This window comes from Hypanus sabinus, chromosome 20 (assembly GCF_030144855.1).
Source record: "Hypanus sabinus isolate sHypSab1 chromosome 20, sHypSab1.hap1, whole genome shotgun sequence".
NCBI lineage: Eukaryota > Metazoa > Chordata > Chondrichthyes > Myliobatiformes > Dasyatidae > Hypanus > Hypanus sabinus.
Window position 1 is genome coordinate 51,362,074 of NC_082725.1, and position 26,670 is coordinate 51,388,743.

A 26,670-nucleotide genomic window follows, 5' to 3' on the forward strand; every position below is an offset into this window, starting at 1 on the left:
TTTAACTCGTGTCCAGACATATTCAATGATATTTGGTGGTTACTCACCAGCCTCTGGAGAAAGTACAGCCTTAGTAGCTGGCAACATTGAATCAATCTTGGGTGTGGCTCTGTTCTACTGCAAATTTTGTTTTGATTCATCCCAGTAAATTTTCACATCTAGGATGCTGCACTTCTGTGTCCACTGTGTGCATTCTTTCTCCATTGTAGGATGTGGCAGCAGACAAATGTTTGTTTTTTTTTCAATCTTTTTATTAATTTTTTAAAAAAACATAACATAATATTATATTACATATGTTATGAATACAATAGATTTGAAATTGAGTTGATAACAAGATAACAATATCTTATTAAACTTTCAGCGAAAAAGGATCATACAATATCAATCTAATCTATATTGATTATACATGAAAAGATTAAAAATAATCATCAAAAGAAAAAGAAAAAAAATGTAAAATATAAGAAAAAATGTATATTTAAAGAAATAATAAAAAAAACTAAACCTAAACTAACATGGGCAATAATAATAGTTTTTAAGTATATGATAGTGTCAGCAAACTCCGGAACTCCATACCAGAACAAGAATAATAAGAGTAAAGGTCTGGAAGAAGTCAAATTAATTCATGTGAAAGTGTCGAATGAACGGTCCCCAAGTTTCTTCAAATTTAATTGATGAATCAAAAATTTTTAATTTCTAATTTTTTCTAAACTTAAGCAAGAAATAGTTTGAGAAAACCATTGAAATGTGGTAGGAGGATTTACTTCTTTCCAATTTTGTAATATAGATCTCCTGGCCATTAATGTTACAAATCATTCGTCTAATTGAAGGGGAGAATCGACTATCATCTTCATTTGGAATACCAAAAATTGCAGTGATAAAATGAGGTTGTAAATCAATATTCCAAATTGAGGAAATGGTAGCAAATCTGTCCTTCCAATAATTATGTAAAGTAGGACATGACCAAAACATGTGGGTCAATGAAGCCACATCTAAATGACATCTGTCACATTGAGGATTAACATGAGAATAAAACCGAGCAAGCTTATCTTTAGACATATGAGCTCTATGTACAACCTTAAATTGTATTAAAGCATGTTTAGCGCATATAGAAGACGAATTAACCATTTGTAAAATTTTTTCCCATTTTTCCGTTGAAATATTGTATTGAAGTTCTTTTTCCCATTCCTGTTTAATTCTACCTGATATCTCTGGTTGTATCTTCATAATCTCTTTATAAATTAAGAGCCACTAATCTCTTCTGACAGGGATTTAAAGTAAAAATCATATCTGAAAAATCTATCAAAGTTGAATTAGGGAAGGATGGTAAAACTTTATATAAAAAGTTTCTAATTTATAAGTATCTAAAAAATTAGATTTAGGTAATTTAAATTTGTTAGAAAGTTGATCAAAAGACATCAAACTACCTTCAGAAAAAAGGTCGCGAAAACATATTATACCTTTCCTTTTCCATATACTAAAAGCTTGATCTGTTAAAGAGGGTTTAAAGAAAAAATTAAGTAAGATAAGGCTATCAAGAACAAAGTTTTTTTAGAGTAAAAAATTTACGAAATTGAAACCAAATTCGTAATGTATGTTTGACAATAGGGTTAGATATCTGTTTATTAAGTTTAGCTAAGTCAACAGGGAGAGAAGAGCCAAGAACAGAAAATAATATCCTTGTGTAGCGTTACATTCTAAATTTACCCACTGTGGGCACAATGGTAAATCTAAATCTAATTTCCAGTATAATAAATTCTGAATATTATTCGCCCAATAGTAAAATCTAAAATTGGGTAAAGCTAAACCACCATCTTTTTTAGATTTCTGTAACTGTCTTTTACTTAATCTGGGGTTTTTATTTTGCCACACAAATGAGGAAATTTTTGAATCAATGCTATCAAAAAAAGACTTAGGAATAAAAATTGGTAAGGCTTGAAATAAATATAAAAATTTCGGTAAAATCATCATTTTAACAGCATTGATCTGACCAACCAATGATAAGGATAAAGGAAACCATCTAGTAGTAAGTTGTTGAATTTGATGAAGCATAGGTAAAAAATTCAATCTGAATAAATCTTTATATTTCTTGGTAATTTTTATACCTAAATAAATAAAATTATCAGTAACAATTTTAAATGGTATCCTGTCATTCAGTAAAGTTTGTGCATTTAAAGGGAAAAGTTCGCTCTTATCCAAATTTAATTTGTAACCAGAAAAACTACCAAATTGAGCCAACAAGGATAGAATAGCGGGAATAGAATTATCAGGATCAGAAATATATAACAACAAGTCATCAGCATAGAGCGATAACTTGTATAATTTCTCATTACGGGTAATACCAGAAATATTAGGGGATTCACGAATAGCAATGGCTAAAGGTTCTAATGCAATATTAAATAATAAAGGACTTAAGGGACAACCTTGTCTCGTACCACGAGATAATTGAAAAAAAGAGGATCTATAATTATTCGTAAGAACAGAAGCAACAGGTTTATAATATATTAATTTAATCCATGATATAAAATTAGAACTAAAATTAAAATTCTTCAAGGCATTAAATAAGTATGTCCATTCAACTCTATCAAAAGCTTTTTCAGCATCTAATGAAATAACACATTCTGGGGTTGTGGGTGAGGAAGTGTAAATTATATTAATTAATTTTCTAACATTAAAAAAGGAGTATCGGTTCCTAATGAAACCAGTTTGATCTCCTGAAATAATCTGTGATAGTACCTTTTCTAACCTAATAACTAAAATTTTTGTAAGAATCTTAGAGTCTACATTTAATAACGATATAGGGCGATAAGATGCACATAAAGTAGGGTCTTTATCTTTTTTAAGAATTAAAGAGATAGTAGCTTCATAAAAGGACTGGGGTAGTCTCTTCTTAATAAATGCATCATTAAAGATTTCACATAACCAAGGGGAAAGCAAAGAAGAAAAAGTTTTTAAAAATTCTATAATATAACCATCAGGGCCAGGAGCTTTCCCTGAATTCATCGATGAAATAGCCTCTCCTACCTCAGCCATAGAAATAGGAGCATCAAATAAACTTCGATCTTCATCTGTCAATTTGGGAATATTCAAATTGTTAAAAAAAATTATCCATCATAGACAGATCACCATCAAATTCTGATTGATATAAAGATTTATAAAAATCTTGGAAGGTATTATTAATTTCTTTATGATCCGTAGTCAGATTACCATCTTGTTTACAAATTTTAATAATTTGTCGCTTAGTCGAAATAGCTTTTAATTGATTAGCTAACAATTTACCAGTTCGATCACTATGGATATAAAATTGAGCCCTGGTCCTAATTAATTGATTCTCAATTGAAGAAGATAACAGTAAGCTATGTTCCATTTACAGTTCAACTCTCTTCTTATAAAGTTCCTTGGTAGGAGTAACGGAATAAATCTTATCAATTTCTTTAATTTTATCCACCAATAAAGCTATATCTAAATACCTTTGTTTTCTTTTACCAGCAGAATATGAGATAATTTGTCCACGAATAAAAGCCTTAAAAGAGTCCCAAAGTATTCCTCTGTCAATCTCTTCAGTATAGTTTGTTGAAAAAAATAAGTCAATTTGCTGTTTTATGAAGGTAATAAATTCTGGATCTTGAAACAAAGTAGTGTTGAGTCTCCAAGATCTAGTATTAATGAAAGAGTCTGAAATCTTGATAGATAACTTCAAAGGTGCAAGATCCGAAATAGCAATAGAATCATATTTACAGTCAATAACATCTGCTAATAAACCATGATCAATAAGAAAATAATCAATTCTAGAATAACTATGATATACATGTGAAAAAAACGAAAATTCTTTATCTTTAGATTTCAAAAACCGCCATATTTCAGTAATTCCCGAATCGACCATAAAAGAGTTAATAAGTAAAGCTGATCTATTCAGAAGAGTTCGAATAGGTTTAGATCTATCCATCAAAGGATTCAAACAACAATTGAAATCTCCACCCATTATCAACATATATTCATTTAGATTAGGAAGGGTAGTAGATAAACGTTTAAAAAATTCAGGGCAGTCAAAATTTGGAGCGTAAATATTAACTAAAGCCAATTTTCGGTTAAAAAGTGAACCAGTAATCAACAAAAATCTGCCCTGTGGATCAGATATAATTTCATGATGTATAAATGAGATTGAGGGGTCTATAAAAATAGACACACCCCTAATTTTAGCAGTACAATTCGAATGAAATTGTTGACCCTTCCAGAACCTAAAAAAGTGTTGATTATCCTCCCTCCTAATATGGGTCTCCTGTACAAAGATAATATTAGCATTTAGTCTATGGAATACTTTAAATATTTTTTTACGTTTAATCGGATGATTTAATCCATTAGTATTCCAAGAAATAAAATTAATAGACTTATCCATCATGCTAATATTAATTGTATATACCATGAAAGGTTGAAAAAAACACATAACTCATAATTCAGGAAGAAGGAAAAATGGTACAGGAGCAACCGGAGAACATGACACTTCAACAATATTAATAATTTAAAGTCGGCCCATAAACTAAAAGCAAAAAAATAAAAAGCAAAAGCGTGAGAAAAGATCCCTACTCCCTCCCCCCACCCCTCGAAAGAAAGCCAAGCGGCAGGCGCATAAACTAACACTAATATTAACCCCATTTCAAGATGGCAGCTCCATGAAAAGATTTTTAAAAAACTATATAACACCCAGATTTAAATATAGGGTTGCAAAGAGAAAATGTATATCAATCAGAATGAAAAAAAAATATAATAAAACAAACGATCATTAATAAAAAAAGTATAAACATTAAAATTTGGAAGTGTAATATACCTTTAAAAAAAATTCCATGTTCAAATACAAGAAAAATGACGTTTCAAAAGCAAAGACTTATGGGAAGAAGAAACGACATTTTGAAAAAGCCATATTACAAAATATAAATGTAAGTTCAACGACCTATTAAAAAAATTAATAGAAAAAAAAGTTATCAAAATAGGATTAAAAAAAGATTTAATAGACACTACAATATATAATAAAAAAAAGACCAAAAAAATCCAAAACATTCGTCCCATTTCCAAGTGCAGGCAAACAGATAAATGTTTACAGAAAGTAAAGTCTTATGGGAAGAAGAAACGACATCTTAAAAAAAGTAAATCCTTATTACAAAATATAAACGTGTATATCCGAAACAGAAAAAAGAATAAAAAAAAGAGATATTATAAAAAGTTAAAAGAGCATCTATAAGCGATGGTGATAGTAAAAAAAAAAGAAACCAGACCCGTAGATCAGGATAAGAAGTTATAACCCAGCTTCATAGGTTAAAACTTAAAATGAAATGGCATCTTCTCTCCAAAAAATTTTCAGCATAACACATAGTTCAACTTGCACTAGAAGATCGATATTCTTCAACAAATTTCTTCGCTTCTTCCGGAGTATTAAAAAATTGCTGACTGTTGTCGTTCAATGTAATTCTAAGATTCGCTGGAAATCTTAAAGCTTGTTTAAGTCCAATCGAATGAATCTCTGCCATCACTGGCTTAAAAGCGATTCTCGCTCTCATTACTTCGAATGAATAATCCTCAACAATTCGAAATGTGTTGCTGTTGTGAGAAATCTTACCTTTTTTACGAGCTAATCGAATTCAAAGCTCTTTCTCCCGAAGATAATGAAGGCGAACAATCACAGCTCGTGGTTTGCCACTCGCAGCCGAAAACCTCGCAACTCTGTGAGCGCGGTCGATAACAGGTTTAGTATGCAAACCTTCAGCACCGAAAATTTCCCACAATAATTTAGAGAAAAATTCAGTTAAATCACTGGACTCAACTTTTTCGGGGAACCCGATAATTCGCAAATTCTGTCTGCGAGATCGATTTTCAAGATCAGTAATTTTAAACTTATACTGATCTAATGTTTTAACAGTCGAGTGTACCTTCTTCTCCAGTGCTTCAATTGTACATACTTTTTCGCAAATTAATTTTTCAAGAGTCGTGATCTTCATGCTGCTGAATTTCTGATGCCTGCAATTGAAGCTTAGTATCAAGCGATCTAACAAATCCTTTGAGTTCAGATATTATCGTGGTAAGCTTATTTTCCAAACTTGCCAGTTTACTTTCCAATTTACTTTCTAGCCTGCTTTCCAGAGTTGCAAGTTTAGCGTCCAGAAAATGAGAAATAGCGTCGATGGATAGAGGATCCTTAGACAATTTCTTGCTTGTAGCCATTTTAAGTTTGACAAGATTAAATCAAACATTGTTTTAGAAAAAAGGAGTTAATCAAAAGTATCAACTCATATGATTAGGTTCGAAAAGATTTGATTAAAGGGTGTTTATAGTTGAAAAAGTGAAGAGCGCCTAAAAGGCAGATGCTTATGTCGCCATCTTGAAACTCCACCCCCTCAAATGTTTTCACTTCCTTGTGCTTAAACTGATGTGAAGGAAATTTTAATACAGTGTTTTCCAGTTCATGGGGATGCACCAGGACAAGCGCAATTGGGCCCAATTAAGCAGCGCCCCCATTAGCTAAAGTTTCATGGCAATAGTTAAAAAGGTATATAAAGGACAAATTGAGTAACAAGTTATATATTTAAATGTAATACAGAATCTTCCCAATATTACTACAGTTCTATAAAGCTGTGAACTAGTTCCTAATACTTATCAACAGAGGAATTCATCTGTATTGCATTCTTTTGACTGTAAATTAACAAAATCAGACAGCTAGTATAAATAATGGACTGCCTTTATACAATGTTGTCGATGATTACACCCTCCAAATCTTCATTTCCATTGTAACATTCGAGATGATTGTTGATACCTTCAAATTCTTCGTAGCTTCTAGGAACTGGGCCAACTCTACAAATACTGCTGAGTATTAAGCAGTTGGTTGAGGCCACCTCTACACAGCAGCCGTGTGGCTGAATAGATCACAAATATAACCTTTTGAAACAAGAGGCAAGCACAAGGAATAGCTCACGCTAGGGGGAATAAAAGGCATGTTTTGTTTCAGCACCCATGAAGTAGTGAAATCGTTTCATTTTCATTCCAAACCATTTCTGGCATCTTCAAGCCTGAATGCCAGAAACCGCAGTGAGCAGAGCAGTTCTGAATAAACAGTTGCTCCTTATTTCTCACAATCTATCAGAGACAAAAATCACTTCCTTTTTGAACACAAACATGTGCAACTGACACTATATAAAAACTGTTCACTTGAATCGTGGTGTTGTGTCTAATGGTAACCAATTACACACAACTGATGCTGGTTAGAAACTGGTTGGCAACAGTCTTGCGCCCCAATCAAGCAGTATAGTGTCCCAAATAAAAGAGGGGATTTTCTCTATTATTGTTCATCCCAAATAAGTGGCTGCTCTGATTATCAAATGGCCCAATTAACTGGAATCTACTGTACTTGCTTTAAGTTTATTCAGCTTTTTCTCCTGCAGTCTAAAAAAAATCCTTCTGGAATTTATTTGTGTTGAGAATTTTTTTAGCTGTTCAACAATTTCTGAAGAATACATGGGTGCTGAAACAAAACATGCCTTTTATTCCCCCTAGCGTGAGCTATTCCTTGTGCTTGCCTCTTGTTTCAAAAGGTTATATTTGTGATCTATTCAGCCACACGGCTGCTGTGTAGAGGTGGCCTCAACCAACTGCTTAATACTCAGCAGTATTTGTAGAGTTGGCCCAGTTCCTAGAGCCATTATTGACCACCACATAGATTGCTGCCTTCATCTCTGCCATTACGTGAAAACAGCCAGAGAATCTGAAAGAAAAATCACCATGTTGAAAATCCCGGTGACCAGGATAAGTTGATGAAAACTCCTCCTTCCAGTTGCCTCTTTCCACATTACAGCATGAACAAATTTACAGCTAAATATTTTAAAAAATCTTTCTGCCCACACAGAAATACAGAGCTGTGTCGGGCATTTAATCAATTGGTGAATATCTCAAGCTGTGAAGTAATATGAATGCAACCTGAACTAACTTGGTCCATGGAGATATGAACTCTCTATTGCATACAAGTAACTTGCAAATGTCACATGACTCACAAAGGAAAAATTTGTGTTTTCTGAAATGCAAACAAGAAGGACAGAGCTGGGTATGAGCCAAAGTCATTGGTGTTTTATAATTAAATGATTGATGCAACAATAAGGTAGTTAAAATTACTGTTGTTTTTAAGCATTTAAAATTGCCAGGTAAAGTTGTGTTGGTTTTATTTAAAGCTAGTCTCATTGCAGCTGCACCATGTCTTGCGTGTAAAATATGGGGAGACATAGCAGTCAGCAAATGTGCCACACCTCTTCAAGTCCTGGCATCACCTGGTGTCAAAATGTGTTGTATGATTCATACCAGGTTCATTGTTGTGTCTAGTGTAATGCTCTGCTTAGGATTTATACTGCTATGCTGTAGATATTTCATTTTAGCAGTTTCTGCAAAAGCAATGTTCAAAGGTCCAATTTAATGTCAGAGAAATGTGTACAATATACATCCTGAAGTGCTTTTTCTTCACAAACTTCCTTGAAAACAGAGAAGTGTCACAAAGAATGAACGTCAGATAAATGTAAGAACACCAAAGTACCCCCCACCAGCTCCCACCCTCCCGCGTAAGCGGCAGCGAGCAACAATCTCCCCCCCCCCCACCAGTAAAAATAAGTAAGCACCAGCTCTACCACCGAGCACTCAAGTGTGAGCAAGGTAATAGCAAAGACACAAACTTGCAGTTACCCCAAAGACTTCGCGTTTCACCCGGTATTTGACATACCACAGGTTCTCTCTCTCACTAATAAGGGAGAAAGAGGTGCCTCCATTTTCTCAGCAATGGGGAGACATAACAAACAACTTGCTGGTTTATGATATTAAGAGTCTGCTATGTCGCTTTTTTCAAGTTTTATGCCAGAAGATTGCAAAGATCCCGAGTCTTCAGGCACACAGCAGTAAATTTTCCGACTCCCCTGATGACACACCAGTCTCCTGCCATGACACTGACACTCAATCCACCCGTCTCCAGAGCCCCAAGATCTTAGGCTTCCGAACACGAGCAAGACTCTCAGGCTGAACCCTTGGCGTGCCGAGCAACAGTCAGTCCTGAAACCCTGAGAGCGGGTCCCATTCCCGCAAAGAACCGAAGTTAGTGTGTAACTTCAGGTCAGGGTCTTCAAAAGAGCCCTGAAAGGGAAAAATAAAGATATTAAAGATGGAAATAGTGCTGTTTCTGAAGATAAAAGCAAAGGAGTTGCCATTTAGCACCATCAGTGTGTCCTGCTGATAGAATGTTTTTGTTTTGGCTAGAGGTACTCAATTTAGGAATGTTGTGACAGCCAATCAGGATGGCAGAATCGGGGGAAAGTTCAAGAGAATGGGACACAGAGAGATTTGTGACGGACAGTGGTTTGGTTCAGAATTTTTTTTGGTGGGAGCTGCAGAGAGGACAGGAGGGAGGAGGGCTGAGCATGACATGCGAAGGAGCATCCCCATTGCATAAAGTGCTTCATGCAGATGAATGTCTTCAAGGAGGAAGGGCCAGTACTGCTGAGAGGAAGTCCATTTATTTGAGATGGATTTTGAGCAAAGTTTAGAATGTGTGTGTTTCACGCAGACCATGAGTCCAGCGTGTGAGTAAAACGACAACTCCAGGATAAACTCCAACTTTATGTGCTTATTTAGACTGTAATGGACACTTTTTTCTTTCTCCTAATAGTTGTTTGATAAAGTTGAAATTTGTAAATATACTTTCTTTATAATTTTATGCGGGGTACGATCTGTTATTTCTTGCCAACCAACAACTGTGTATGGACAGTATTTACAAAGAATTTGTTCAAATCGAGGTTTCTTTAATTGGAACATCACAAAATTCCTGTTTGCTTCAGCCCCAAATCATACCAACCCTAGATGTATATTGTTTATGAAAGGTGACCTTCTCACCGCTGAGTTCTATGGCTGTTAGCAGAGCCAGCTAGCTAGCCAAGTTTGCATACAATCCCGGTGAGGGAGTTACACTTGTTTTCATTGGAGATAAGATACACTAAAACTTTTAGGTTGCAATCTTTAATGTGGGCATTTGCTAACATCTTGCTAATATGAATTGTGATTCCAGGCAAAATCACCTGGCTGACAACTCAGTTAAGCAAAAAAGTTTGCTTAAGTAGAAAGTAGTTTTTCTAAACTTTCTATAGATCTGTAGATGACATGCAAATCTGACTACTTACTACCTCATCTAGTTTCTTCAATTCTGTTGGTTGAGATTTGGCAAAGGTAATGTGTCGGGGCTTTCTAGCTGAAGGTCAGTTCCAAAATATATAGTTTTCATTTGAAGCAAGCAAGTTATCACTAAAACATGAGGGCAATAAACAGAGGTGAGTGTGGACAAAAGGTAATGCAGGGCTGATATTTCCATCAGTTTGGTTTCCAGAACAGGGATACAAGCTCAAAATTAGGACCCTGCCATTCATGATAGAGATGACAAAAAGAAATTCTTTCCAAAGATACAATAATTGCAAGGTAATAACATCTAAAAGTAAAACCAGTAATTTCTGTATTACATCACCTCACTTTACATCTCCAATATCCAAATAGACTGCTTTTCCAATATACATGTAAGCGGAAATTTCCTCTTACCTAAACATTGGGAAGGGAGAACCAACTGAATTCATTTCCATCACAGACTCCATTATCTAGCCACCAATTTCATCCACTCCCCAGTAACTGTTTGAAACAGACTGTACAAAATGAAGTCAAGATTGCTTCAAGGGTGAACTGTGGACCACATATCATTGACATTGCTAAGACTGCATGCTTCTACCTGTTTCCACCACTGTCTTAGTTTTTGTGAAACGGTATCTATGCTTTTGTCATCTTTAGGTCTAGTGATTCAAATCATTAGTCCATGCTTGTTTCTTTATCCTCGAGCTTCAGGTCCAAAGCTCTGCTCCCATGCCCTGACTTGTATAAAGTCCCATTTACCTTTATCCTTGTATTTGCTGATTCACTTTGGCTACTACTTCAGCAAACCATGAATATTAAAACTTTTTTACAAATTCCTTTTTGTACCTCTCCCTCTCTCTTGTCACTTCCAACCGGAAACTCTCCAGGATATTCAACTGTAAAATTATATTGCCCAGGACCAGTTAGTTATCCATATTGATCGTGCTTTCTGTTGTAAAGGCTTTAACTTTGGAAATCCCTTCCTAAACATATCCTACGTACCCCACCACGCTCCCCAAATCTTACTGTTCAAGCTTTTGGTCATTGACCCTGCTATTTCCCAAGTGATTGCCTTCAGCTTTTGTTTGTTTGATTTGTGCAAAGCGCCTTAAAATGTTTAGTCATTTTAAAGGTGCCACAGAAATTGAAATAGCCTGCCTATGTGTATGAAAGTGTCAGGGGGTTCTCAGACAACTGCAAGGCTTGGTGAACTATTTTATGTGCCCTCAAATAATTCATCCAGCCGTGCATTTTTACCAATTTTCACCACGTGGATCGAACAGGGTCTCGACCATTATCAGATGCTAATCAGTGCAAATTCTGATAACTGGGATGTTGGTTGGGGCATTGGGAGAGACTTTAGAAAGTTTAAATATCTGTATAATTTCACTGAAAGACACAACTTTAGTCAGTATAACACTCCATTAGGACTGTGCTGTCAGGTCCTCAAGTTCCTGGAATATGAGTGGACCCTATAATAATTATAACTCAGAAGAAAGACAACTAAAACTGACCCAATGCTAACTGCTTAGAGTCTTGCAACAGTATGCAAAGAGAAGTGCATAACTTTATGAAATAAGTTCTGGAAGTAGCTGAGAGAAGAAGGCAAAATTGGATCTAAGGTTTCATGGAATATCTTGAACCAAATGGAAGTCTTTTACAACATCATGGTTACTCATTAAGTAACAGATATCAAAAAGCATTGTTGACGAGCAGTGAAAAATGCAAGATACTTTAAATTGGATGAAACTGCCTGATATTTCTCTAAAAGTTTTGATGGAGCAAAGACGGCACCTTGATCTAATGCAGGAGTTGAATTCTGTCACATACAGATCATTGTTTTTCTTTGTGTACAGTTTCTGGAAATGATTTGCAAAGTGAGTTGCAGATACTTGATTAATCTCATTTGAAGAATCTTGTGTTGCTGTGGAACTAATTGTAAGTGAGTGAAAGAATGGATAAACATGAGCAGGGTGGGGGACTAATTGGCAATAACAACAGTGACTGCAGTGCTCTAGTTATAATATCTAATAAGATTCATATACTGTAAATGTAGGGCATATTTATTCATGCAAAGTGCTTCTTCATGAAGTGTCAGCATTGCATTTTGTTCCATTAAACAAATTATCTAAATGTTAATGGGGAATTAATCCCTGATTTTCACAAACAGCCTGGAATAATTAATGTGTTAGGATACACCAGATTAATATATAATCCAGCACAAAAACACATCCAACACCATTTAAAGAATTACATATTTTTAAAAGTAATTTGTGATAATCAATAATAAAGGTGTAAATTATTGTTGTAGTTTTCAGAACACTCACTAAGATCCAGCGTACAAAGTGAGTCGTCTTCTCCCTGCCAAGCAGCATCTTCAGTTTAACCATGGTATTTGCTTTTTAAACTATGAAACTCTCCAAGTTGTTTTATTAAGGAACTATAGAAGCAAGACATTTAACAATAATATTACACATAAAATATTAATATTCATTTACCAATGGGCCATATGAAATGCTGTTAAAATCGAAAGAAGCTACAGAAAGTTGTAAAATTAGTCAGCTCCATCATGAGTGCCAGCTTCCATAGTATCCAAGACACCTTCAAGGAGTGGTGCCTCAGAAGGACAGTGTGCATTATTAAAGGCTCATATCACACAGGACATGCCTCTTCCCATTGTTAAATCTAGGAAGGAGGCACAGAAGCCTGAAGGCACACAGTTAGCAATTCAGGAACAGCTTCTTCCCCTCTGCCATATGATTTCTAAATGGACATTGAACCCATGAACACTACCTCACTTAAAAAAAAAAATCTGCTTTAGCACTACTTATTTTAATTCAACTGTTTAATATACATATATATGCTTACTTGTAATCCTCTATATTATGTATTGCATTGTATTGCTGCTGCTAAGTAACAAATTTCACAACATATGCTGGTGATATTAAACCTGATTCTGAAATCAACTGATGAAGGGTCTTGGCCTGAAACATCGATTGTTTATTCATTTCCATAGATACTGCCTGACCTGCTGAGTTCCTCCAGCATTTTGTGAGATGTGTAGGATACTGGTGAGGCCACCTTGAAGTATTGTGTTCAGTTTTGATCGCCCTGCTATAGGAAAGATGTTATTAAACTGAAAAGAGTGCAGAAAGGATGTACAAGGGTGCTGCCAGGATGTGAGCAACTGTGGTTGGACAGGCTAGGACTTTATTTCTCAGAGAATGAGAGACTGTAGGGTGATCTCATAAGAGGTGTGTAAAATTACTAGGTGTATAGATAGGGTGAATGTACTTAGGCTTTGGAAATCAAGAGCTTGAAGACAGAAGTCAAGATGAGAGGGAAAAGATTTGAGGGTAATTTCTTCATCTTATACATCTGTACCATGACCTCTCAACTTTCAAACTCAACGCCTTGATTTATGAAGGCCAGTGTATGAAAGCCTTGTTAGCCTGTGAGTCCTCTTTCTACATACCATGTGCTTGTACTCCAAGGGTTTTTTTTACAATGTTCTCTGAAGCCATACTGCTGACTGTGAAAGCCCTACCTGGATCTCACATTCAAAATGCAACTTTCTACACCATCCAATCATTCAGCTAATACAGTCGGCCCTCTTTATCCGCGGGGGATTGGTTCTGGAACCCCCCACGGATACCAAAAACGCGGATGCTCAAGTCCCTTATTTAACATGTATCAGTGCGGTGGACATTAGGACCTGGCGGTGCAGCTCGGTTCACGAAAATAATCAGGATCACGATTGAAAATAAGGTGGAAGTAATAAAGCAATTGGAAAAAGATGAGACGTCATTGGTCTTTGGAAAAGTGTTAGGCTACAGTCGGTCAACGATTGGAACAATTTTAATGGAACATGTGAAAGGCCCTGTCCCAATGAAAGCTACAATTATTACTAAGCAACGTAGTGGTTTAATTATTGAAATATGTATGTTTCTTAAGTGTCTTATATGCATAGAAAGGTAAAATATGTACTGTGTTGCCTTTATGGCATTTGTTTAGTTTATAATATTTTCGCTTTAGTAATTCGTTGGTCAGCATTTTCTAGTTAAAGTTAAGATGGTTTAAAGTAAATTCGTTGTCTGTGATATATCGCAGCATGCGATGACGTCACACCCGGTCTCGCCGCGTCTTGTGGGAAAATACCGGTTTGGAGAAACGGGAAGGAGGGGCTCATGTGCAGGATCAGCGCAAGAAAAGTTTTCTTTCTACGCACTAGAAACATCAGTGAAGCAATGCCATAAGTTCATGAGATAATCGATGTGTTGAATTAAAAATGTTAACGCTGATTCTGTTAAAAGTAATGACGGTTGATAAGGTTTATGTTTTCGTTAGTTAAAGAGTTGCGGATAGTTTGTGTTGAAGTGTATTTAAAGCAGTCAATGGCATAGGTAGATTCTGACTGTATGTTGCACTTTTATGTAATGTAGTTGTAGTTTTACTTTTGCAAGTATTTACGATGTAAATGTGATATCAAGAAGGAAACAAATACTGTATACATTTTGTATTGTTTTATCAACAGTTTTCACCATATGTTAATGTGGAAGAGTGAACAGTAAACGGTTAATCTTACTGCGATCCTGTTTTTGTTGACTACGGTTTACCTCGGTGTTTAGTTCAGAGTTCTCTTACACCTGAGCGAGAACACTACATGTACTATATACTAAGAAAAACATTTGACTAACTGACGCTAAATAATACCGGATGTACCTGTTCTGACTTCAAATCCAACTTAAAGATGGACTCAGGAATGGAACTCATTCATAACCCAGGGACTGCCTGTACTTTTAAGTCATTTCTAGATTACTTATAATACCTAATACAATGTAAATGCTATGTATATAGTTGTTATACTGTATTGTTTAGGGAGTAATGACAAGAAAAAATAGTCTGTACGTGCTCAAACAACGAGTGCTGAAGAGAGAACTTCCAGGTTTTCCCGATCCATGGTTGATTGAATCCATGCATACAGAATCCGCGGATAAGGAGGGCCGACTGTACCTCTCCCATTCTGCCAGTGGGCTGGGGTTTAATTATTTTAATACAGTGACAGTCAATGAGCAACTATTGCTGGTCCTACACAACACATTGGAATGCACTCAATGGCGGATGTGTGATGTAGAATGTTAATAATGAGGACAAGTTTACTTGTTTCTTCATTCACTTTTGCAGACTATTCAGGTAACTGCATGTCCTTTAGAGGTCAACCAGATTGACCATTGATGGACATTGGAGATTGCCCAATTAGTGTGTACATTTTCTTTGTGCTGCTACCAAGTGTTGTTGAAGGGGCTGAAGAGACAATCTTTGTAGAAAAAGTTAAATTAAACAGCAAGGTAATCAATGACAAAATAAGCAGTGCCCTCTCTACTCCTTTTTGTTAACTTTAATTCGCCTGACTCATGTGTTATGTGCCACACGCCATATGACTATGTTACGAAATCATGCAAGGTCACATCTTTCAGTTCTTTCAGCTTCTGCTAATGTACTTTAAGTATCAGAGCTATTTTTTTGTCTCAATCTGTCATTATTCAACCCTGTTAGGTCTCAACACTCTGTGGATTTATTTCTGTTGGTAAAGTGAGGCCACATTGAGCATTGTGACCCTAACTTTATGCAATTTTCAATAGCATTGACTGCCCTCCTTGGTTGGTCATTACGTATATTTCTGATGCCTTTGAGATCCCTGGAATAAACATCAATAGCAGCTTGCTTCAGAAGGTTAGCTGCTAAATTATTTCTGTGTTTTCCAAGTATTATTCTTTCCAAGATTATCTGAAATGGAAAAGAGGATCGCACAGCGAGCAATCCCTGTGGAAAGCCTGTGGGGGGAGGGGGTGGTGAATCGGGAAGTAAAGATATATTTGGTGGTAGGAGATGTTTGGAGATTGTGGAAGTTGCAGAGGATAATGTGTTCAATGCAGAGGTAGGTACGTACATACAAAAGGGACTCTATCACTGTCAAAGCAGCAGGAAGATGGGGTGAGCACGGATGTTCATGAAATGGAGGAAATGCAAGTGAGTCAGGTGACCTAAATGCTACACCCGCCCATTACACCTCTTCCCTCACCTCTACTCGGTCTAGGTAGCCCTTCCAGGTGAGGCAGCACTTCAGCTGTGAATCTACTGGGGTTACCTGTTCTACCTGGTGCTCCCAATGCGGCCTTCTCTACATTGGTGAGACCCATTGTAAATTGGGGGACTGCTTTATCGAGCACCTCTGCCACAAGTAGGACTTCCCGGTGGCCAAATGTTTTAATTCCAATTCCCATTCCTGTTCTGGTATGTTGGTCCACGATCTCTTCTTGTTCCAAGATGAGGCCACCTTACATTCTGTCTGGGTAGCCTCCAGCCTGATGCAATGAATATTGATTTCTCCTTCCAGTAAACAAATTTCACCCCCTTTTTTCCTCTATTCCACACTCTGATCTTTTATCTCTGCCTATCACCTCCCTCAGTGCCCCTCATTCTTCCCTTTCTCCCATGGTCCACTCTCCTCTCCTGTCAGATTCCTTTTTCTCCAGCTCTTGACCTTTCCCACCCACCTGGCTTCACCTATCACCTTCCAGCTAGCCTCCTTCCCCTCCCCCCACCTTTTTATTCTGGCGTCTTCCCTCTTCCTTCTCAGTCCTTCAGAAGGGTCATCGCCTGAAACTTCGACTGTGTATTCATTTCCATAGATGCTACCTGACCTACTGAGTTCTAACAACATTTTGTGTGTGCTTCTTCAGTGCATACCTCTGGATACAAAGTTTTCTGTCAGACTAAATAGAATTATACTTGTTTATGTCCCTGTGTAGCTGATTGACAATCCATTGGTTCGCTTTGTTTTGTTGTACTACATTTGCACAAGTTCCGGCTTTGACATTTGTTTCACATTCCCAATCTTACATCTAGGCTTGCAAAATCTTTCAGTGTGAATTCTCTCCTTGAAATTTAAATGATTTATTTAACATTTGACCGTTCTGTATTTAAATTGCCTTAATTAATTTCTTTTCTCAGGAGCCGACACACTCTGAAAGTTCGAGAGCACAAAGTGTTGGGTCCATACGTAGATGGCTTGTCACAGCTGGCTGTAACATGTTTTGAGGTAAGTAGTTGGATTGACCTTTCACACTTCTGACCCAAATATTAAACAAATTGCGTTTAAGTTGAAAGAACAACAGCTCTTCCAGAAAAAAAGATAACTTCCATTGATAGTTTATGCTCCTTTAAGTTCATGGTTTTTACGAGAAAACTTCATTTGATTTTTATTATTAAACATGGTTCTGTACAGTTATCTGGACATGTTGATCAACAACAGCAAAACTCAAAACCATAATGTCTTTTCAGCTATGTTATTTTGTGCATAATTTTTATGAAATAAATTTCTTAACCTTTTGTTGTGTCAATGATGAAGTGTCATCAATAATTGGTTCGTTGTTTTAAAAAGATAAACATCTAAGGTTCTTACTTTTGTGCTTAGTAAAGTTGCAGCCTACATTTGAACTGTTGGCACACCTAATTGTGAAACAAACTTGTGCCAAGGTATTAGACTTGGTTTAGAAATGCTAATATGTTCATGTAATTTGCTTCAAAGTGATTTTCCACGGGATTCTTGCCAGACCTGGATTAATGCCATTTTGCCTTATTGTAAGCTAATTGTTCTCACTAAATGTTCTCACTTCACTCTTGCTAAGTTAAACACTGTTAATTCATTTATTGATTATTACTTGAGCAAAAATAAACTACAGAACTTTAATGATTAGCGAAACACAATAATGAGATGGCCAGCTGAGGAATGAACTGGTGATACGATATGGGATCTCTGTGCAACTCACCTTCAGTGCATCAGCAAATGATATAATTCATTTCTATCCTCCAGTTTTGTGGATCTTCCAGGCCTTCAATCAGCAATCAAAAGTGCAGCCAGTAATGGTTGTGTAATATCAGTTTAGTGAAAAAGGATCTAGTGCTTTTCCGGCTTTTTCATGAATAAATTCTTCTCAGGCTTCCAGCTGGCTACAGGTATCAAATACCATTGTTTCTTCTTTGAAGAAGATGGCAGAGTTTGTCATCGAAACGTCGGTTATAGTCGATACCTGTAGCCAGCTGGAAGCCTGAGAAGAGTTTGTTCATCTGCTTTGTGTTTTGTATGCAGTTATTGAGAGTTTGAGGAGTTTGTTATGCCTTGTCTAAAGGACAAATTGGAAATGTTTCTACAAGTTTCTACGGTATTCTGTCCACTTGTGTGGAAGTATAGATGGAAACACATTTATCTTACCTATTGAACAAAAGAATACTTGATGGAAGTGTTCCTAAATTAATTTTGTGACTTTTTTTTATTATTGAATACACCATTCCTCTGTGTATTTTCCTGTGTATTGCTTGAGACGAGGTGTGGTCTTTGCAGCCTCCCCATATCTGTGGTGCAGAAAGTTCAAATCCGTGACTACCTCCTGCACTGCTACAGAATTAAGTTCCTCTATTGTTGAGGAGATTATGAAATTCTGAAGTGTTTTTTAGTTGCCTTCTGAAGTTCAACAGACTAGTTATTGTAGGACTGTTGCAATTTGGCTGTTGATTTAAGATTGATCCCCAGCTTGTACAAAATTCCTTTCATATTTTTGCTTTCATACTTTTCAGTTGTCTTCAACCTATAACACTGTTACTTGGTATCTTTCAGTCTTCATTTTCAATTTCTTTTGGGTATGCCCTGCTATCTTTTTAAACTGCCTTAATGCCTGATTTTGTTTAATACTCTGAAATATATTGAGACCTTTTACATAAAATGGAAATCTGCCGAAAATTGTAAACTTAGCTCCAACGTGGGTGCTAAGGCGACATACATCATCAAGGATCCCCACCACCCAGGACATGCCCTCTTCTTAGGAAGGAGGTGCAGAAGCCTGAAGGCACACGCTCAGTGATTCAGGAAGTGCTGCTTCCCCTCTGCCTTCCAACTTCTAAATAGACATTGATATCATGAACACTATCTCACTACTTTTTTAAAATTTCTGTCTTTGCAATACTTATTTTCACTATTAAAAATATACTTACTGTAATTCAGTTTTTTCTATAATTATCATGTATTACATTGTACTGCTGCTGCAAAATTAACAAATTTCACAACATTTATCTGATTCTGAGTATCGTTCAGTCAGCGGGCTGATGTGATGAGGAAAGCAAACAGCCCGTAGTCAGTTTGAAGGAAGGTTTGGAATGCAAATGGGCATCAAATATGTTTGCTGAATGAAGCAAAATGTACTGTCTCCATTCTTGTAGTTTGATGTTAGAATTACCATCAGTTTAGCGACTTAATGATTTGTGTAAATCCTATATCCATTTTCTCTCTGATTTGCAAGGAACGATGGAGTGGGTTGGTCAGATTGTGATTGGGGTTTAGAAGAACAAGATTCAGAAAGAGCTTGAAGGATTCAATGCTGAGAAACTGTTACCTCTTTGGGGAAATCTGGATTTTTGAGATGGGGGCATTGTTTCAGAATAAAAAGATACTCAATTAAATAGAGATGAGCAGGAAGTTCTTCTCTACACAGGTTGTGAATCTTTGGAGCACGCTGCCGTAAAGTTGTAGAGGTTGAATCCTTGAATTTATCCAAGGCAAGCATTGATAACTTTTCAGATGATTGAAGGGTTGAGAATTTTGGTGAACAAGTAGGAAAGTGAAATAGTGGCTAAAAAACAATCAGTTACAATCTTATTGAATGTCAGAACAAGTGTGACTGCTTGGGTTTCCTCCAGGTGCTCCCACAGCACAAAGACACACCAGTTGATATTGCAAGTTGTACCATTGTAAATTGTCCTGTGATTAGGTTAGAATTGAACTGGGGAATTGCTGGGTGTCGCAGCTCAAAGGGCCGGGAGGCCACATTCTGCACTGCATCTCAATAAATAAAGAGGATACATAGGCTATTTTTCATCCTAATTTTACAGTGCTTGCTGAATGCAAATTCAAGACTTGTTTGCTTAAACCACATTTTGATCTGAAGGAGGCATTTGATTCAATATAGATTAGTACAGCATATAATCCTGTACTAATGGAAATTATTTCCCTTACCAAGGGGAGGAAAATATTTTGTCAGGGTATCTAAATAATGTCTGCAGTGTGTCTCTTCAGCATGTTTTATTGTGCTGTTCCAAACAATCAATGCATTTTATTGATGATGATTTGCAGGATATTGAATCCTTGATGTCAGAAGGAAACAAATCACGAACCGTTGCAGCTACCAACATGAATGAAGAAAGCAGTCGCTCTCATGCTGTCTTCAACATTATTTTAACTCAGACCCTGTATGACCTACAAAGTGGTGTAAGTTAGTGTCTATTTCCATTTAGACGAGAAATCACGCCAATTGATATGACTGCATGGACATCTGTAATTTCCTGTTGGCATTTATTACAACATTACTTCCTTTTTAGACTTCTGGTGAGAAAGTGAGTAAGCTGAGCCTCGTGGATTTGGCTGGGAGTGAGAGAGTATCCAAGACCGGAGCTGCAGGCGAACGTTTGAAGGAGGGCAGTAATATTAACAAGTGAGAGAACAATGTCAATTGAATATAAATGAATAAGAGTAACTTTTTTATAGGTTTGTGCGACTTGAAATAAGTCAGAAGCACTCATTATGTCAACTTTCAAACGGATGCCTGTTTGTGTTAACACTTTTTGTCTCAGTTGATAGCACATTTGTTGTCTCATAGGGCAGTGGATTCCAGCTCGCTTGAGAATGTAACCATATAATCTTGGTTGACATTTGAATACAGACCTGATTGAGTGCTAATTTCAGTGCTGTTGCCTTTGGGGTCAAACATTATACCAAGCTCTGACTGCCTTTCCAAGTGGATATAACTAATCCCTTTGATACTTTGTGAAGAAAAGGAAGAAATTCTCCTATTATTTTCCTGATTATTTTGCTCTCGGCCATTGTTACAAAACTGATTACTCAGGCATTCATTTTATGGGGCTTTTCCTTGTGTAAACTAGCTGTCATGTTTTCCCAAAAGTTATTTGCAAATGGTTCTCCATCCTACCAAGAAATAAAACAAGTACTGAGCTTTGCAATTGAGTTTTATTTCGTTGGATTCAAGTTCAATTAGTAATTTCATTGAATAAATTTAAAAAATTTAATTACAGAAACACCAGTGAAGGGATAAATTTTAAATTGCCCAAAAATCAGAGGAGAATAAATAGTTGTTAGACTGTTCATTGGACACAGAGTTTTGATTTTTAAAATAGTTTTCCAAATGAAAACTTCATGTAATTTGTTAAATTTATTTAATGTTTAACAGAATTATGAGTTTCACAGATATTAATTTTGCTGTGTTTTCTTCTCAGATCCCTTACAACTCTGGGGTTGGTTATTTCTGCTTTAGCTGATCAAGTGGGAGGAAAGGGCAAAAACAAGTTTGTGCCTTACAGAGATTCAGTACTCACCTGGCTTCTCAAGGTATCAATATGAATGGAGAGTATCGAAGGGACTGTATATGGTGAAAAGACAACTACATATTGCACGCCAATATCAAAAACCGCCTGATATATAAAAATAATTACTTGGGAAATGGGCTCACATGCAACTTGAGCAACAATCTGATCAGCATGTTAGGCAGCATCTGCAGGAGAGGGGAAAGGAAATTGATTTTTGCTTCATATTCCAACATGTACACTCTCTTGTGTCTCCATTACATGCAACTTTGTCTTATTGGATAATAATGTTCTTGGCTCAGCTATGATAAAGTTATGTTATAGGCCTCCCAACAGCCAGCAGGACAGGTATGTGAGCAGATTGTGGAAAGATGTAGTGCAGCAGGGTTATTGTGGTGAAAGATGTAGTGCAGCAGGGTTATTGTGGTGGGTGATTTAAACCCCTGATATTGATGGGGACTCCTTTAGTGGTGGCGGCTTAGATAGAGCCGAATTTGTTAGCAGCATCCAGGAGGGTTTCCTGAAACAGTATGTAGTCAGTGCAGGATTGAGTCGTACTCGATCCAACGAATAAGCCTAGCCAGTTGAGCAAAATTTCACTGGGAGAGCATTGTAGGAACAGGGACCATAATATTATAAGTTTTAAGATTTTTATGGATAATAACGGTAAGATTTGTCCCTGGGTGTGATTGCTAAATTGGGTGACGGTTAATGACAAAAATTGGAGAAGGTAGATTGGGAGAGTGTTTGAGGCGAAACCCACATCATATATGGGAGTCATTTAAATACTATTTGTTTGGAGTCCCAAGGGCTGTATGTTTCTGTGAGGCAAAGGATGCCAAGAGATTTTGGGACTTTTGGATGGCAAGATATTGCAAGTTTAGTTGAAAAGAAAAATGAAGCTCTCGGAAGCATAGGCCCATGGGAAATATAAAGGAAGCAGGAAAGAACTTAGAACAAGGAATTAGGAGGGCTGAAGGGGTCCATGAACTGTCCTTGACAAACAGGATTATTTGTAGAATCCTTCAGCATTGTCTGCATGCATTAGGAGCAAGAGGGTAGCAGAGAAAAGGTGAGATCAATTCAAGGATGAAGGAAGGCATTTATGCATGGAGCCAGAGGAAGTTGGTGAGGTCCCTAATGAGTACTCTGATGCAGCATTTACCTAGGTGGGTGTCAAAGAATATTAAGGTGGGTAAGCCCCCAGTCTCTGGTATCTATCCTGATTATTGAAAGAAGTAAGGGAGGAGATTTCTTGGATCTCAACAAGAGCTCTGTATCCTGTAGTTACAAATAAGATGGTAGAAATCTAGAGAATGCCCAGTGTTGTTCCTTTGTTCAAGAAAAATGGGGGACAAACAAGGAAATTATGGCCTGTTGAGCCTTGCATCACTGGTTGGGAAAATTTTGGAAAAGTTTCTTGGGGACAAGGTTTACTTGCTTTTGAAAAAACCATGGAATTATCAGGCATAGTCAGCATGGCTTTGCATCCAACAAATTTGTTTGAGTTTTGGAAGCAATGACAAAGATGTTTCAGGGTCAGGGCAGTCAACATTGTCTGCATGAACTTTAACAAAGCTTTTGACAAGTCCTTCATGGTATGGTAGTCCAGAAAATTAAACTACATGGGATCCAGTTGAGCTTGTAAATTAGATACCAAATTAGATTAGTCAGAGAAGACAGAGTGTAATTGTGTGTCTTTCTGACTGGAGGTCAGTACTGGCACCTCTGTTATTTGTAATATGTATTAATGATTTGAAAGAAAATGTAGCTTCTCTGAATGATAAATTTGCAGATGACACAAATTTTGGTGAAGTTCCAGAATGTGAGTGAGGAAGCCAGTCAAAATATACAGCAAGGCATAGGTCATCTGCAAATGTGGACAGACAAATGGCTGATGATTTTATCAGTAAATGTTTGAGATGATTCAATTTGGGGCATCAAATACAAGGGGGAAAGTACACAATAAATAGCAGGACCCTTAGGAGCACTGATGAAGTCCAATGAAGTAAAATGAGGAACATTTTGTTTGTTAACGCATAAGGTGGTAGGCACCTGGAACCCACAGCCAGAGTATGTGGTTGAAACTGATACAATAGCAATGTTTAAGCAGCATTTAGGCAGTCTCATGAGCAGGCAGAGAATAAATGGTTGCAAAGGGCCCATTCACATGCTGTACTCTTCTATGTTAATATTAAGGGTTTAACCTGACATGATTTTGGGGATCAGATCAACTTAGAACAAAGTTGTTAATTAATAGCCCTAGATGACAACAATCTGATGATCACTTTTCAAGGTCTTTTGAGCGGGACATTAGAGGAAATGGAAATCATTTTCTTAGTGCTTTTTTAGGGTATCCTAAAGATACAAAGCGTTAAGAGGAATGTGTGTCTTGTACTGCATCACATTCTTACCCTTTTAGGCAAAACAATAATTGTTTTATGTGTCAAGACATTGTAAAAATGAGTAAATTTGAAGAAGTGCTGAATTTCAGCGAGGGAGAATGGTGTAACAAATTATGTTACAGTCATTATTAAACACTGCATTTTTTTGTCTCTGGCTATTGTGTGCTTTATATATTAGCTTGGTTGCTTTCTATTTCAGAGTAAGAGGATGTTATCTGAAGTTGTATTTCAAGACTTCAATATCTAATCCTTCCTTAGATTCCCCTCAACACTGAGGCTCAATTATTACTTATTGAACTTCATGTTCGGCTAGGCACATGAAAATTTTCTTGGTGAAATTTGGAGAAGAGCTGAGAGAATTGCTTTGAATTAACATCAGAATTGTAATGCCAAACTTGTCTAATCACATGACAACAAATTCCATTTCAGATTGGCTCAACATTTGTCAATTGAATCGGATGTTGGAAGTACAAAGTCTTTTAATGAATGAATTTAGCTGAGTGAAACAACAAGAATGTTGGGGAAGTTGCATCACACTTCTTTGCCATAATCCCCTTTTTGACAAATTATGACAAACTTGGGACCAATTTATCTTCATGCCAAATACCACACTGTCAAAGTCTTAGACACTGAGCATTTTAGTTGCATAAAATAATTAAATGTGACTAATGTTAGTTAGATTGTACCATAAACATTTAAGATTTGGTTGACTATGCTTTTAGCAAGTGCTTTTGTTTTCGTAATACGTTAAAGAAGCTTATCCATTTTAAAGCTGCTTCTATATCCAAATGTTTTATTGTTAAGTACTTTTTAGCTTGCATTTCAAGTAACATATATATGCCCTTTATTTTGTATATATGAAAGTAAAAAGGAGCTCCATAGTCCTGAGCATACTGACAGCAGAGCTCTACCTCATTTTTTAGCATTACTGAGTCTGTGCATACCATCTGGAGATTAGATTTGAAAAACTTATTTCCATAGACATTTCCAGAATCTGTATCAGTTTAGTGGTCATTTTCTTTCACCCAGTCATTGGAGAAAGGTCCTGGCAGCTTCCAGTCCAGATTACCAGCTGATTTAACTTTACCTATTATGCCTATAAAAGCATTACCTTAAATGAGGAAGAGAATTGTAATGCATATAATGATAGGCAATGTAGAGTTTCTGTCACCATGATTTTATTCATGTTATGTATATTGACCAATTTTTATCTTTAAAGAATGAACTACAAATGTTACTGGTGTCTCAGATAAAGTTTTTGATCAGTCCAATTGGCTCATTAATTTGCTGGCTGGGGACCTTGCTGGGTACAGGCTGGCTTTGATGGTATAAAAGCAGATTTTTGGATGTACTCCTACATCAAAATGCTATATTAAAATTATATTCATAAATACAGTGAAATATATTTGAAAAGTGAACAAATTATTTTTGGCAGTATTTTATGTTTCTGACAACAGACTGTTGCTCTGTGTATTTCTGACAGACTTTAGATGTATATTGTTACATCCCAAGAATGGATTGTATTGTTAATGGTAAACATTCATATTTATGAATTAGGACAACTTGGGAGGAAACAGTAAAACTGCCATGATAGCAACCATAAGCCCGGCTGGCGACAATTATGAAGAAACTCTGTCTACACTAAGATATGCAGACCGGGCAAAGCGCATAGTAAACCATGCTGTAGTGAATGAGGATCCCAATGCCAAGATCATTCGAGAACTCCGTGAGGAAGTAGAAAAACTTAAGGAACAATTAAGTCAGGCTGAGGTAAGAAGGTGAAGGGGAATGACAAGCATTAGAGCATAGAGTATGTTTATAACAAGTTTTCTTACTGTAACATTAGCCAGAATGTCCAGGTGACTTATCTACCTTACGACCCTTTAGTTTTCCAAGAACCTTCTCATTAATAATGAAAACTTCACACACTTCTGATCCCTGACGTACTGGACTTCCACCATACTGCTAGTGTCTTCCACAGTGAAGCCTGATGCAAAATATTTATTCAGTTTGTCCACTTTTACCTTGTCCCCCATTATTACCTCTCCAGCATCACTTTCCAGTGGTCCAATTTCCACTCTCACAGCTCTTTTACATCTGAAGGAACTTTTGGTATCCTCTTTAATATTATCGGCTAGGTTACTTTCGTATTCCATCTTTTTCTTCTCAATGATTTTTTTTAGTTGCCGTCTGTTGGTTTTTTAAAACTTTCCAATCCTCTAGCTTCTTGCTAATTTTTGCTCTAAAATATGCCTTCACTTTGGCTTTTATATTGGCTTTGACTTCTCTTTTTAGCCACAGTTGTGTTATCTTGCCTTTAGAATATTTCTATATATCAATTGCCTTCCAAATCACTTCCAGAAATTCCAGCCATTGCTGCTCTGCTGTCATCCCTGCTGTGTTCTTTTCCAATCAATTTTCCAACTCCTCTCTCATGCCTCTGTAATTCCTTTTATTCCATTGTAATAGTGATACAGCTGACATTAGCTTCTCCTCTTATTTCAGGGTGAATTCGATCACATCATGATCAGTTGCCCCAAAGGGTTCTTTAACCAATTCCAGTTCATTGCCACAGCACCCAATCCAGAATAGCTGATTCCCCAGTGGGCTTAAACACGAGCTACTCTAAAAAACCATCCCATAGGCATTCTAG

General features: G+C 36.6%; 2 protein-coding genes across 6 annotated transcripts in view; one reads left to right on the plus strand and one right to left on the minus strand.

Moving 5' to 3' along the window:
• The window catches only part of LOC132378526 (uncharacterized), a 377,364-nt gene that overhangs the window by 171,128 nt on the left and 179,566 nt on the right, over positions 1 to 26,670 (minus strand). The window lies entirely within an intron of this gene.
• Positions 1 to 26,670, plus strand: part of kif13a (kinesin family member 13A) — a 240,130-nt gene that overhangs the window by 112,284 nt on the left and 101,176 nt on the right. For all 5 annotated transcript variants that reach the window (XM_059945486.1, XM_059945482.1, XM_059945484.1 and 2 more), the window contains exons 7-11: positions 17,197 to 17,284; positions 20,369 to 20,503; positions 20,614 to 20,726; positions 21,526 to 21,637; positions 25,575 to 25,787. In XM_059945486.1, coding sequence (XP_059801469.1) covers positions 17,197 to 17,284; positions 20,369 to 20,503; positions 20,614 to 20,726; positions 21,526 to 21,637; positions 25,575 to 25,787 — 661 coding nt within the window. The remainder of the gene's footprint in view (positions 1 to 17,196; positions 17,285 to 20,368; positions 20,504 to 20,613; positions 20,727 to 21,525; positions 21,638 to 25,574; positions 25,788 to 26,670) is intronic.